This window comes from Myodes glareolus, chromosome 16, assembly GCF_982192425.1.
Source record: "Myodes glareolus chromosome 16, mMyoGla1.1, whole genome shotgun sequence".
NCBI lineage: Eukaryota > Metazoa > Chordata > Mammalia > Rodentia > Cricetidae > Myodes > Myodes glareolus.
The window spans coordinates 31,277,850-31,293,200 of record NC_142041.1 but is presented as its reverse complement, the minus strand read 5'-3'; the positions used below and the strand labels follow the sequence as shown (position 1 = coordinate 31,293,200).

Sequence of the window (15,351 nt, the reverse complement as noted above, 5' to 3'; positions counted from 1 at the left end):
GCTACCCCAGCCTAGAGACCCTCCTTGACCTTGCCCTCTAAGGTGTGCGCCTCACAGCCCTTAGAGTCCTTCTCAGAGGAAGCTGGAGGGAAACGACGGAGCACGAGGGCAAACTGCAGGGCAGAGAGCCTCTTGAATATTTACTTCCTGCTGTTTCTACTAGAGGAGGACCACACCATCACAGCATTCTGACTGGTGACCTTCGACTGGGATGCTTTTCAGAAGGGCCCTAAGATACGATAGGCAAGCAAAGGTGACTGTAAAGAAGAGAGGAAAGTAACAGAAACTAAAGTTTTAAAAGGGAGATGGCACAATTTCATTTTTAAGTTCCATTACCTGCATCAATATTTGGAAACAGAACTAGGGTCCTCTTGTTAAATGAGATAAGTGCATCCAGTGTTAATTCAAACATCTTTATGGAATGCTTAATGTCAGTGGTCACAGGGTGCTGCAGTGCAACAATGTAATCTTTACATTTTACATCATCACCTGTTTAAAGAGAGGCGAACCACAGTGCTTCATTAGTTAAGACTCTTCTTCCTGTTGCTGTTGTTTGTTTTTTTGAGGCAGGGTCTCACTATGTAGTCTTGGCTGGCCTGGAACACATTTTCAAAAGTGAAAAAGGAGAGCCTTTCCTGTTATGGTCTAAAGGGTGAGCTAATCTAAGTGCAGACAATCTAAGTGCCGTACCACGTCTGATACGGCAGTTCAACAGACAGCTCCACTCTAAACCTCAGCTGCGGCACGTGGTGCTGTGACGTGAATCCCGAGAGAGGAATGCTGTCATCCTTTGATGTGGCAGCCGAGGCCCTCGGAATCATCCTTACAGCAGCAGCCAGAGCACAAATATCTATGTAGACAGTAAGCTACGGAGGACACCATCTCCTCTCAGAGTCTCTTCACCCCCCTGGTCCCACGTCCTTCATCGTCATTCTTTGTCTGCCTACTGTCTTGAGAGCACATAGAAGGCAAATCTCTGATCTCTAGGCGTTTCAGGGTATTTTCTTTGTAGGTGAGAGGATTCCCCTTCACACACTCCCAGAGGTCTGGGAATTAAACGCAAGGTTCACCAATCAAGTAGCCAGCTGCATTGTTAGCCCTGAGGGTTGGGATATCAAAGCACTTCTCCAGTCCCATGAGAAGGACCATTCTATATAAACTATTGCTAAGAATAAACAGAGATCTCGGGGAAGAATTCTAGCATCTTGCTCCATGAGTGATTTCCACTTGTCATTTACCTTATACTTTGAGTGTAATTTTTTAACCTTTGTCTTATTGAGTATCATTACTAGTGAGGGTCAGATGCATGCAGAGGATAGCCTGCGGTGGTCTCCTTCCATCTTACAGGGACCACGCTCAGGCTGTGGTCAAGTGTTCTTACCAGCTGGGCATTTTTTTTTTTTTGAGACAAGGTCTCAGGTATTCCAGGTTGGCCTTAAATTCAATACAGTTAAAGATTACCTTGAACTCTTGATCTTCTCCCAAGTGCTAAGATTACAGGCATGTACCACCATACCTGACTAGGTATTTTTTGTTTGCTGTGTTATGTTTTGTTTTGTCTTAATATTGAGAAAGAAAGCTCAAGTCATTGAGCCAGAACTATCTATTCCTGGCATCAAAGACTGATATTTACTGTTGGGATGCCTCTCATTACTACAAGTTTACTGTATCTTCTCGACCTTGCTAATATTCTTATGGGATCGGGTGATAAAGCTGCATGTTGTAGGTGACCTGCACAATTTCACTTTCCTGTGAGCAGAGTGAAAATGTAGGAAGCTGCTAGAGGAGAAGCAGACAGTGCTACCTGTGCAAGTGTATTACTGCTAGATACAGTTTGGCTCACTGTCTTGTGTCTGCTTTTTCACCAGTTTAAAAGTAAAACAAGAAGCTGGGTATTGTGTGCACAGTTGTGTGCACACGGGAGAATGAGGCAGGAAAGCTACAGTTTTGAGACTGGCCAGACCTACACAATGAGTACTAGAATAAACAGAGCTATATAGCAAGGCTCTGTCTAAAAATAAAGAAATAACTATAAAAAGTAAGAATCCAGGTTTTGCTCTTTCCATCATGAAGTATAAACTGTCAAACAGGGCTTTAAGCTTGTGTTTACAATCTTACTACATTGTTTCCTTGATTTTTAAAAAATTAGTATTCTTTTGTGGGCCTCGTGTGAGGAAATGTACATGCCACTGCACACATGTGGAGGTCAGAGGGCAACTCTGTGGAGCCCGGTCTCTTCCACCTTATGTGGGCTGCAAGGGCTGCACTGTCAGGGGCTAGATAGAGCCTTTCCCTGCTGAGCCATCCTGCTGGCCCAGCACGCTCGCTTTCTTTTAAAGTCACCAAAACCAAAACCCCAAGTATGGCATTCTTTACCCATACTCCCAGCCCTGAGGTATGAGAACAAGAGAGTTTCTAGGGATTGTTGCCCAGCCGGTTTGGCCAAACCCGTCAGCTGCAGTTTCAGTGAGAGGCCATGTTTCAAGCCATAAGCAGTGGGGAAACGCTGGACATCAACATCTGGCCTCCACAAACCCATGTGCACACACAAAAGTAAAAGCAACAATTTTCCATACTAAAAAATAAAATGCAGCCAAGTGGTGATGGCACATGCCTTTAATCCCAGCATTCAGGAGGCAGAGGCCGGCCTGGTGTACAGAACGAGTTCCAGGACGTCAGAGCTACACAGGGAAACCCTGTCTTGAAAAACCAAGGGAAAAAAAGTAGAAAAGGTAAAAGTACTCTAAGCTCACACTGGAAAATAATATAATAAATTAGTTTTACCTACTTTCTAGCCTTTCCACTATTACAGCTTTTACAGAGATGGATCACATTATACATGCAGTTTTATAGCATGCTCCCCCAACACTGTGTACACATGTGCATGCATGTGTACATACGAATACAGGAGGGCAACTCTGACTGTCTCCCTCAGGTGCTCTCCACCTTATACCTCTTGAGACGGTCTAACTAAATTCAGAGTTTACCAATCCAGCTGGACTAGCTGTCTCCATGCCACCCCGCCCCGCCATGCCAGGGCAAGGGTGCACCCCCACAGCTGGCTCTTGATGTGGATTCTTAGGGAACAAACTCAGGTCTTCAAGATTGTATGTCAAACATTTGACCCAGTGAGCTATCTCCTTCTCCTTTTCCCCATTTTTTTGATAAAGTAAGAATTGTACTCATGGACAGGTATAGTAGCATATGATTATAATCCTAGCACTTAGAAGGCAGATGCAGGAGAATCAAGAGTTCAAGGTTATCCTGAGCAATATACCAAGTTCAAGTCCAGATTAGACTAGATTCTGTCTCAAGAAAGAGAAAAAGAGAAAAAGAAAGTGAAGGCGGGTTAAAGCGCTCCAGCATGTGGACCTGAACTCAATCCCTAGAACACACGGAAGTGGAGGTCTGACTCCAGATTTGTATGCACATCACATTTTGAACATACACACATATGCATATGCACACAAATAATAAAATTCATTTTTAAAAAGCTTATCAACACATAAATTAAAACTGTTAAAGAATGAACTATCCTTGTGAATACTACTCACTAAAATATTCAGTGGAGCAAAAGCATTCCATATGTACAAACATAGTATAGATTTTTAACATCAATCCAGCTTTTCTATTTCATAGAGAACCTTGGAGGTAAGCATATACCACAAAGTAAGAACTGTGAAGTAAAACCTTAGTTCTCTGGTCTCTAATGGAATATTGTGTCCATGAGTTTTCAAAAACACTGAAATATGCCCAACACTTTCTGACAAAAAAAAAAAACAAAAAACATTAGCCTTAATAAAGTTTGGCCTACGTACCTAGCCACATCCGAATGATGCTCATATAGTCCTTGTTTTTGGCTGAGAGCAGTTTGTCATAGGAAGGGCAGCCTGCCAACAGAATGCGGTCATGGTCCTCACACATGGATATCAGGTGCTGCTCTGCGCTTCGGGTGCAGCACACGTGGTAGTGAGCCAGCTTCGTTATGGCGTGTCTGATAGAGTCATCGATGGTCCCACTGACCTCTCCTCCTTCAATGTGCAGGATTCGGATGTTCATCAAGGCAGCAGATGTCGCCAGGGCAAGGGCGTCAAATCGGTCTCCATGAACAATCATGATGTCAGGCTTCAGGCGATTAAGGACATCTGGAAGCTTCACTAGAGCAAGGCCTACTGACTCCACCATGGCTGCTTCATCTTCCCCTCTAACGATCGTGTGTAGCCGGGTGTTAATGTCAAAGTCGTCTTGCTCAATCATGCGATATGTGTTTCTAAAGCAGAGCACAGGGGTGACACTATGTTCTTACACAAGAGAGCACATCTGTTCACAGTCTCGCTTGTTAAAACAAGTAATTAAATTGAAGTATAAACTATAAATAAAGAGCAAAGACCATAAATGTACCTACACCTGATTCACACTGTTACACAGTCAGTAGCTTTCTCCAGATCAAGATAAAGCCTGCCCAGGAAATCCTCCTAAATACTAGTTGATTTTCCTATTCAATAGCCTCACCATCAAATATACCTTTCCACTCGGGTGCTACAGCAACTACCACTTGCCAGAGAGCCTCCTTGCACCAGCTTCCTGCACAAGCTTTGTCACGGAAGAGAACTTACCGAGACTTCTACCTCTGGCTCAAACTACAACGTCCAATCACTCAAGTAGCCTACTTTAGATAGCCAGATTCATTTCAATAAAAAAAAATCTATAGGAGCTACCCATGAGCCTCCTCACTGCTCCTTAACTGTCTTCTTAGAGCAAGCCACCCGCCACAGAGTGTAGGAGACAGTGGTATTCTGCTTCTGCTTACTGTTCTGGCGGTGCACCGCTGTGCCTTTAAAGTAGTCTGAAAATGACGGTCCCAGTCTTAGGAGGCTCACACCACAAGGGGGCACTAAGTGCACGAGGAGAGCAAAGCCAAGGCTCCTTCCTGGTCTCTCTCAGTTTACCCCTCAGTTTTCAAATCATCCCTGCTACCCTACAGTACAGATCTTAAGGTCACATACACACAAATTAATGATCCTGGTAATATAACATTTTCATTTACCTTACGATAAGTTAGATTTCTATAAATCTTGTCTCATGTATACTTCTTAATATGTGATTGACTTGTAAACCAGGATTGGTTTTTGTTGTTTTTTCTATTTGGAGACAGGATTGCAGTCCTCACTTTGCAATCTGGGCAGGACTCAAACTCAAAGCAATCCTCCTGCCTCAGCGCGGGTAGGATTATAGGCACACACCAATACACTCAGTTTTAGTAAACCATTCTGAAGAACTGCCATTAGAACTCACAAGATACCCTGGGGTGAAATAAGCGTGCTCCATCATAAAGCACAGGTCTAGCTTTCTTGAGGCTTTGGGCTCAGACCCCAACACCAAAAAATTATGCCATGAAGCCATGTTATTATGTCTAATTTTACATACAATTATACACACACATATGTGTTTCTTCTGAGTGTAGTAACAAATAGTGACATTTCCAGCTGTCAATCATCAAGTATTTGCTGAACAGCAGCACTGGGGCAGGCTTCATCACCATTTGGTTTTTACCCTGGTTTATAACTGAAGTAACAGACTCTGAGCGTCTTCCCCAGTCCCCAGCGGTACACAGAGGCCGAGGCCCGCAGCAGCCTACAAACCCAGGCTCTCCCAGGCGCACTGCTGGGCGAAGCACAGGAAAGCACTCGTCTCACCCGTAGTCGTCTATCAGGTGCGAGCCCAGCACCACCACATCCAGTTCAAAGAACGCAGGCTCCGTCTTAATGCCGAACATGATCGGGGCGAGTTTGGAGTAATCCGCGCGGTTGCAGGTAGCAACGCAAACCCGAAGCTTCCGGTTATTCCCATTCTTCTCCATGACTTGCTTTTTTTTAGTTGAGAGTTTCTTAAAATAGAGTTCCTAATGATACAAAAATAAAAGTTATTGTTCACAGCCGGAATAACTAGGAAGTAGGAGAGTAGAACTTTCCAGTTGAAAGCACTGTGGTTCAATACAGAGGCGTCCAGTCTTTGCTCCACCCTGCTCCACCTGCAAAGCCCTCACTGGGGTGTCAAACGAGGAACCCCCAGCAGGCTGGCAGCCTCCATCCTTTCTCTCACTGCCACACCTGAACACAGTTTTCATTCCAAAGATAAACAAATATCCTTTCTTTAATTATTAGTTTAAAAGTACTTACTAAGGAAAAAAATACTTGGTATACTCACAAGTGAGACCAACAAAACAGACTGTTAGAAAATGTGGGTAGAGAATCACCTACTGGTTAATTTCACAAAAGGGAGAGATAGGTCTAGAGAGAAAATTACTGCCCCAAGATTCAAGATCACATCTTCAAAGAGAATGTCTTTGCCCTCACATGACACTCCCTCGGAAGAGAGATGCTCCTTAGGAACTCCCTCGAGACCTCATCTGCACCACATGCCAGGTCGCAAAGCCGACTCCAAAGCCGACTCCAAAGCGTAGCTCTGCTACGCTTCCCCAAGGCACCTGAAAGTCAGTGTCCCAAATTGAACTCATTTTCTCCTGCAAAGCTGTTTCTCCTGGTTTGTTCCCTAACCCAGTTATGCACTACGACTCATCCAAATTCCCTGCTATCCTGCCGCTTCCATTCCTCATCAGTACCTCCTGAGCTCACTGTTTCTTCCTCTTGTCCACACCAGCACTTCCCTTAGATAAAAGTCCATTTGTCTTGGGTCTGAGATAGTGGTCAAAGTGGTGAGCTTATTTCTTGTCTGTCCTTCTCCCACAGACTTTCAGAGTGATCTGATTGTCACACCAATCAGCATACCTCACTATGGGATAAAATCCAAACTGCTAATCTGGACCTCAGTCTGTTTTTAAACCACATCTCTCCGACCTTTACTAGTGTCAAAGCATCAGCGAATCAAAATGCCCGTTGCTTACTAGTGGATCTATGCCAGTCTTAGGTCTAAGCCCCTGGACCTACAGCTTCCTTCCCCTCTTGCCCAGACTCCTACCCAGGCTTCAAACCCCAGTCAAGTGTCACCTCTTCTGGGGAGGCCTCATTAACCCTATCCCTCGCAGAGCCACCTCCTTTTCAGCACTGTGGTCCTGCTACACCCATGAAAACACTTTTGTTTAACTCCGCGGCCGACCTACCTTTCCATCTGCCCTCACCCCACACCCTTCACTTACAAAGTCAAAACCAGAGCAAGAGATGGTTGACTTAGGGAACTTGTTTCTGCAGGCCATCTATCATACAACCCCAGTCCTTGTCAGGTTGAGGCAGGAGGATTCAAAGATCCTGAGCTGGAAGCCTATCTGTATACATGGTGAGAAATGAGATGAGGAAGGGAAAAAGAGACAGGGCGGGGGGGAGCTACAAAGAAGTGGGGAGGGACTTTCTTTATGGAAAACTTTAAATTTCCCAGTAGCAATGCTAAGTTTCACCTCATGGACTCTGACCTCGGTGCTTAGGTTTGAGGAAGTACAGCAATATTTGAACTTGAACTAGGAATCCAGGCTATAAAGGGAGCAGAGTAGCCCCCGAGGCTCAGCAGTCAGCCCATCGAGGGTCTTCTGATGTGGGCACACTTCAGAGTGGAGTTCCCTGATCGTGCAAACTGTCCCATGATGACTGAGGCCCACTCCAAAGCATAAAACCCAGGAAAGGCTAATTCTACCCTACGAAAAGCCCTTGTAACTAATTGTCAAATGAGAATACTGCCAAGAGTCTAAAGCACTACCTAATCACTAGAGAACGGCCATCCTAAGTGTCTTGTACACATTCCTCCCTCCACTGAACAAATGTGGACTGACTCAGTTGTGATATTTAATTTGCTGGGTGAGGCAAAGCAAACGGCTGGCGTTGGCCAATGTATTATATACGTGGACGGTGAACGCTCCAGCTGGCAGCGCTTTGTTTGCCAGGTTACCGAGCTATCGTCCTAACCAACCGTTAGCCAGCTGTATAAACTATGCGTGTTCTTTTTTTTTTTCTTAAGTCAAAACTTTTTAGGAAAATAAAGTAAATCTTAAAACTTTTTAAAGAGGGGCATTTCTTGAATTTTAAAAATTAATTATTGCATACTGGACATGGTGGCACACACCTTTAATCCCAGCACTTGGGAGGCAGAGGCAGGTAGATCTCTGTGAGATCCAAATCAGCCTGGACTACATGCAAGTTCCAAGTCAGCCAGAGCTCCATGGTAAGACCCTATCCCAATAAACAAACAGATAAATAAATAAATACACAAATTCATGATTAGGTGGTGTATTCACATGGCTTCAAATGAAAAGGTCACACCACACCTCAGAATGAAAGGTCGGCCAGGCCGTTCTCTCGGCCACGTGGCTCTTAGCGGCTCACAGTACTGGTTTGTCTTCATTTCCGTCTTTTCTTTCCCGTCTCCTCTCCTTGTCCCTAACATTTGTTATTTGGGCTTATTAGTGGTTTTCTGTTTGCTTGCTTGGGTTTTTTGTTTGTTTGTTTGTCTTTTGAGACAGCCCTATGTAGCCCTGGCTCGTCTGCCGTGGTCGGTGTAAGTATCCAAAGTGTAGGAATTACAGGCATGTACCATCCTCATATATATATATATATATATATATATATATATATATATGTGTGTGTGTGTGTGTGTGTGTGTGTGTGTGTGTGTACTTATTTATAAATAATACAATATATAGTATGCAATTGGTAACATTTTACAAGCTATTGCTACATTCTTTACTTTTAAAATATTTATAATTGTGTTTATGAATTAAATGGGAACAAGGAAAAACTTAAAGACAATGGAAATATTAAACCAACTGTGCAAGTTACCAGCTTTTCAAATAAATGAAGAATTGTAAGAGCCTTGAAAATAAACACCGAATGAACAAGAACTTACAGAGTCTTTAATCTGTGTAGGGCACTGCACAGAAAACTGACATGGGTGAGGAGCTGAGAAAGGTCCCGTTTCTGACTTTAGGAAAGAATATTGTGGAAGACGGCCCGGAACACAACAGACCCCGGCCACTCCGCTTTCACAAGCAGGTGCAACAGAAATCAGAAACTTTAACAAACTGTCTGTTATTTATTCTGAATAAAGTATTCCCAAAAGTACTTTTTAAAAAAATCTGTTCTTTGTGTTTTTGAGACGGGGGTCTCTCTCAATACCCATAACTGTCCTGGGATTTTCTCTGCAGACCAGGCTGGCCTGGAGCTCACTGAGATCTGCCTGCCTCTGCTTCCTGAGTGCCGGGTTTAAAGACTTGCACCACTAAAGACACATTTTTATACTGAAGACAGTGACCAGCATCGTCACCACTAATATGGGATGAGTAATGAGACAACACTGACTCAAACCACTTAAAGGTAATTTATGCTTCATAAAGTACAATGTAAAACAGGATTGAATTTGAATTCCACATGGTGGAATACGAGACAAAGATTAAAATTAATCAACTGTATCTATATTTGTCAGTGCATACTGTGGATACTATGCACTTTCCCATCCCAAAGTCTGAGGCCCCAAACATTGCAAAATGCAAACAGTTTTGAGCACTCGAGCCAGTGAGATGGCTGGCTGCACAGGTGAAAGTGGAGGTCAAAGGACGAACTCCAACCGGGCAGTGATGGCTCACATCTTTAATCCCAGGACTCGGGAGGTAGAGGCAGGCGAATCTCTGTGAGTTCGAGGCCATCCTGGTCTACAAGAGCTGGTTCCAGATCAGGCCTCAAAGTTACAGAGAAACCCTGTCTCAAAACACACACACACACACACACACACACACACACACAAAGACAAACTCGGGTATCAGTCCTCCAAGCTGAAGCAGAGTTAGAACACAGACACAGAGCGCAACTTAATGCCTTCTGGGCTAGGGTGGGGGACCCGTCACGTCAGGAACACAGCAAATCAGCAGGAAGGAAAGGCTACCTGGGCGAACACTTGATCAGTGGACCAGACAATAAGGGAAATGGGAGGACACGAGGGTTTATAAAATGCCCAACCCGGAGACCACCTGCAAGGACCCTCAAATCTGGGCCATCCCATCCCAACAGCAGCAGTCAGCTGGCTTCAACAGAGCTTTTTATTTCGCTTTCTCCACCAATGTTTTGCTTGTCTCACAGAACAATCTCACCAACACCCCGCTACACTTTCACCTTGTCGGAGACAGGCTGTTTGTAGTCTCCCCGCCCCTTCCTGGGAACTCAACGTTTCGGATTGTCTGCATGACAGCTGCTCGAATTCTACAACTGGTTTTACCGGGTTCTGAGGACCTAAACTCAGGTTAAGTTTTCAGCTTCACACCCTCCAGCAACCACCACCAGCCATCTTCCAAGCTCCAAGAAATGGCAATGCTCACATACCGCGTTCAACTCAATCTTGCTTTATAAACGTTGCAAAAGGTGGTAATGTCAATGTCCCAACCACGAGAGAGTTTTCTGTAAGTACGCTTGTGCAAGTAGCCACCAGTCACACGGTAAACACTGCTAAGCGCTTTCACCTCGCACTGTGCTAACATAACGTTATAAGCATCTTTCAATCTTATCTCATTCACTCCGCTACACGGTCAGGGACATTGAGGTATAGCAAAAAAAAAAAAAAAATCATCTTGCTCTAAATTACAGTTAAACATAGTTAATGACTGACAGAACCATCTTCCTGCACTGAGGTCACTGCCCTACACACCCTCTGCCTTGTGTGTACATTCCACAAACACCCACGAGCGCAAACCTTTCTGGAGATCTTGACACACCTTCCTTTCACGCCGAGCGGATGGAACACACCGCGATAAAACGGGGTGCGGAGTTCTCAGCACCCCGCTGCCCTGCTATAATCCAGTCTGTCGTTCCTTCCAGAGCCTCTACAGTTGGGCTAAACCATTTTCTTTACGGTTAAACTGTACCCCCGCCACACCCCTCCTATCTGAGGAGCAACGCCCAACTGTGCTCTAGCGATTTTACAAGGCTGTTCTTGGATGGATATAAACGCCGATCGCATTTCCAAGGAAGCCAAGAGTCCAGATGGCCCGTGCTGGGCGGACCTCCGAGACCGTCTCCCAGATCACACCCCGTCCACCCGGGGCAGGGCTGGCCAGCAGCTCCCTCACGCCTCCGCCCTGGGCCCCAGGACTGCGCTGCCCGCGGGGACCGGCAGGAGCCTGACCAGGCCTACCTCCTCACGCCCGGGTTCCCATTCACCCACGCGCTGAGTCTGACAGCTCCGGGGTCACGCGTCGGAGCCCCGCGCCGGGCGGGAGAGGCGCCCTGCCGCGCAGTCCCGGGGCACCCAGCTCAAGGCCCACAGTTGCAGCGGTAGCTGTCGGAGCGCGGCACGATGCGTGTGAGTCACCGACTGACGTGTGGCCCTAGCCGAGTTAGTTCCCTCCAGCGCCACCTCAGCGCTCAGCGAGCTTCCAGCCGGCCTACAACGCGGGCCCCGGCCAGCGCACCCCGTGGCTTCCGCTACTCCTGCGCCGCTCGATGACTCGGCGCTCCGCCCGACCGCTGCTCCTCCAGGCGTCCTCCCCCCCCCCCTCCCGCGGAGCGTCGAACCGTCGATCGCTCCGCCCAGCCTCGGCCTCGGCCTTGGCCCCGCCCCCGTCCCCCTCACCCCACCCCGAGCATTTCTGTTAGCCCCGGGCTGTTGCACAGAGTGCCTTCCGCTGTCGCGTCAGCTCGGGTAGTGGCATCCACTCGGTTTGCTGAGCCTGGGGGTGATCTCTCCTCTGCCGAAACCCACTGTGAAGCCCGAGTTTTCCACGAGATGATTGTTTCAGCCTTGGGCTCAAACTGAGAGTCATCTCATGGACCAAGCACCAGCCCAGAGTGGTCCCTGGGATTAAGCCTGGCCACGCCAGCCAGGAGGCTCTGGTGGAGTGCGGAGTAACAAGACGCATATATTAGCTGAGCATTCTATTACCGAATTTGGGTGTCACTGTTTGTGCCCCGAAAAGCCAGGTTCTGCCACCTATCCTCTATAAGTCAATGAGAACAGCAGAATTAATATAATGATAATAATAATCATTATTATTATTCAATGTGATCATATTGCAAAGAGGAACAAAGATATCCAAGGATGCCCTCTCCCCAGATCCATTTGGAACCCCTAAACTGAGGTTATAATATACAGGGAGAGTTGGATGTACATATCTAAATTGATCAGGCTGTAGCTCTATCTATTACTGTCTAGATTCCAGTCTCTCCAGTAAAGCGCCCCGTGTGAAATCTATTTCCAACATCAGGATTCAGCCTTGTCCTCCTCCCAGCATGAGATTCGTGGGGAAATTCCAGTTTTGAGTCCTTTGTTTCAGTAGTCTGATAGATTGAGGGACTCAGATATCTCTAGGATATCTTCATCTCTGCCACGCTGGTTGCAGCTCCGAGACCCAGGAAGGGGAAGAGGGGCCTGAGCACTTAGCTCCTACTGAAGTGTTTGGGTTTTGTGTTAAGATTTTATTTATTTATTTATTTGTGTGTGTGTGTGTGTGTGTGTGTGTGTGTTTGAGGTTGGTGTATATTAGAGTGTCCAGAAGAGGACATCAGAGACCCTGGGGCTGGAGTTACAAACAACCGTACCACTTGATAGGGTGAAATTGACCCCAGCATGGAACAGAATGAGAAGTTGGACAAGTAGTCTGAGCAATATAACTGCACCCATGTCTCAAACAAGAAAAAGATTATCACAAATGAAACATTGAAAACATTCTTTAGTTTTCTGACACAGGGTCTTACACTGTACCTAGCTAGCTGACCCTGCCATAGGATTCACTGTGTAGTCCAGACTGGTCTCAAACTCATGTCAGTCCTCCTGACTCAGCTTCCAGATTCTGGGATTAGAGACGTGGTCCACCAGTCTGACTAAGTGACACTATTTAAACAATCTAGCAATCCACTGGGGTTTCTTGCCATAAAACCAATTGCAAACCATATCACACTTTGCAGTTTGTGACTTATTTCAGTTAAGGGTGAAGTTGGGGTTTGCATGGTGTTTATGCAGCCTTATTGGACCCAGCAAGGGTCACATCACCCTGGAAGTACAGTGAGAGCTTTTGTACATGGAGGTGTGCACCCTCATCTACCTTCCTTTCTGAGGTCAGAGTAATCTGTAAGTTGACCGAGTCGCCATTTGTATCTGCTCTGCTAACACACCCATTTCTAACACATCTCTGATCGTGTCTTTTCTGAACACCTCTCGGGCACCTGGGTAGACAAGGATGAGAGGCGCTCATCAAGAATTGGTGCCAGGGAAACTGGGCTGAAGTAGATAGAAATATAATTTATTTGGCTATAAGACTGGTGAAACTTATAATTGATTAGTTATAAGGAAGGAATAAAGAATAGCTTCCAGGTTTCTAATTTTAGTAATTGGCTGGTTTGTTGTGGCACTTCAAAGGGTGACTAAGGCTAAGGTGATGAGCACAAAACGCTTGATCACACCTGCAAACTCTATCTCCAAAGGAGGGGTAGGGACATTTGAAAGTAGCCATTATTCTGTCTGTCATGAGTGCCTTGGAAATCATGGAGGATGTTCAAGAGAGGCATCTGCCTTTTAAGTTACATACTACATTACTACATAGCCAGTGTTGAAGTTAAGCTAACTTCAAAAATCAGTGTTTAGCTGGGCATGGTGGACCATACCCAGGGTCAGATGGTTTTAGCCCAGAATTCTACCAGACTTTCAAAGAAAAGCAATGTCAATACTCCTCAAAGCATTTCACAAAATAGAAACAGAAGGAACCTTGTCAAATTCATTTTATGAGACCACAGTCACCCGATACACAAACCACACAGATTCAACAAAGAAAAAGAATTACAGATCAATTTTCCTCAGAAACACAGAAGCAAAAATACTCAATAAAATACTTGCAAACCAATCCAAGAGTACATCAAAAAGATCATCAAGTAGGCTTCATCCCAGAGATGCAGGGATAGTTCAACATATGAAAATCATTCACTGTAGTCCACCATATGAACAAACTGAGAGAGAAAAAAAATCACGATCATCTCATTAGATGATGGAAAGCCTTTGACAAAATCCAACACCCCTTCATGATAAAAAGTCTTGGAGAGATTAGGGATAAAAGGGACAGATGTAAACATAAAAAAGGCAATTTACAGCAAGCTAATAGCCAGCATTAAATTAAATGGAGAGAAACTCAAAGCAATTCCACTAAAATCAAGAACAAGACAAGGCTGTTCACTCTCTCCATATCTATTTAATATAGTAACTGAATAAGGAATAATAAGACAACTGAAGGGGATCAAGGGGATACATATTGGAAAGGAAGAAGCCAAAGTATCGGGTTTTGCTGATAATATGCTAGTATACATAAGGAACCCCCAGAATTCTACCAGGGAACTCCTACAGCTGATAAACACTTTTAGTGAAGTGGTTAGACACAAAATTAACTCAAAAAATCAGTAGCCCTCCTATACACAAATGACAAATGGGCTGAGAAAGAAATCAGGGAAACAATACCCTTCACAATAGACACGAATAACATAAAATATCTTGAGGTAACTCTAACAAAGGAAGTGAAAGACTTGTATGACAAAACTTTTATGCTAATATCATGTTGTTTTTATTACTATAGCTCTGAAGTACAGTTTGAAATCGGGCATGTTGATAACTCAGAAAGTCTTTGAAGAAAGAAATCAAAGAAGATAAACAGAAAATGAAAAGATATTCCATATTCATAGATCAATAGAATTAACATAGTAAAAATGGTCATCCTATTCAAAGCAGTCTATAGATTCAATGAAATCCCCATCAAAATTCCAACACAATTCTTTACAGATCTTGAAGTACAATACTTAACTTCATATGGAAAAACAAACAAAAAATCCAAGATAATTAAAACAATTCTGTACAATAAGAGAACTTTCTGAGTTATCATCATGCCCGATTTCAAACTGTACTTCAGAGCTATTGTAATAAAAAGGACATGATATTAGCATAAAAACAGACACGTTGATCAATAGAACTGAATAGAAGAGCCAGACATAAATCCACACACCTATGGACATCTGGTTTTGATGAAGCAACCAGAAATGCACAATGGGAAAAAAAAGCATCTTCAACAAATGGTGCTGCTCTAATTGGATGTCTGCATGTAGAAGAATGTAAATAGATCCATATCTATCAGCCGACACAAAACTCAAGTCCAAGTGGGTCAAAGACCTCAACATAAAACCAGATATGCTGAACCAAACAGAAGAGAAAGTGGGGAATAGCTCTGAATGCATTGGCACAGGAGATCACTTCATGAACAGAAAACTGACAACAGAGGCACTAATATCAATAATCAATAATAAATGAGACATCATAAAACAAAAAAGCTTCTATATCACAAAGAACACCATCAATGGGACAAAAAGGCAGCTTATAGATGGGAAAAGA

At 44.6% G+C, this 15,351-nt stretch overlaps 1 protein-coding gene across 3 annotated transcripts in view; it reads right to left on the bottom strand.

Annotated features, from left to right (window-relative positions):
• The window catches only part of Gne (glucosamine (UDP-N-acetyl)-2-epimerase/N-acetylmannosamine kinase), a 49,941-nt gene that overhangs the window by 20,076 nt on the left and 14,514 nt on the right, over positions 1 to 15,351 (bottom strand). Inside the window, exons 1-4 of one of the 3 annotated variants that reach the window (XM_048419759.3) lie at positions 11,125 to 11,411; positions 5,697 to 5,902; positions 3,819 to 4,270; positions 337 to 489 (exon numbers count right to left, since the gene is read on the bottom strand). In XM_048419759.3, coding sequence (XP_048275716.1) covers positions 337 to 489; positions 3,819 to 4,270; positions 5,697 to 5,860 — 769 coding nt within the window. In that variant the 5' untranslated portion in view covers positions 5,861 to 5,902; positions 11,125 to 11,411. Of the gene's footprint in view, positions 1 to 336; positions 490 to 3,818; positions 4,271 to 5,696; positions 5,903 to 10,705; positions 10,727 to 11,124; positions 11,412 to 15,351 lie in introns of those variants that run through there. The other 2 variants (XM_048419760.3, XM_048419758.3) reach the window with 2 other exon arrangements.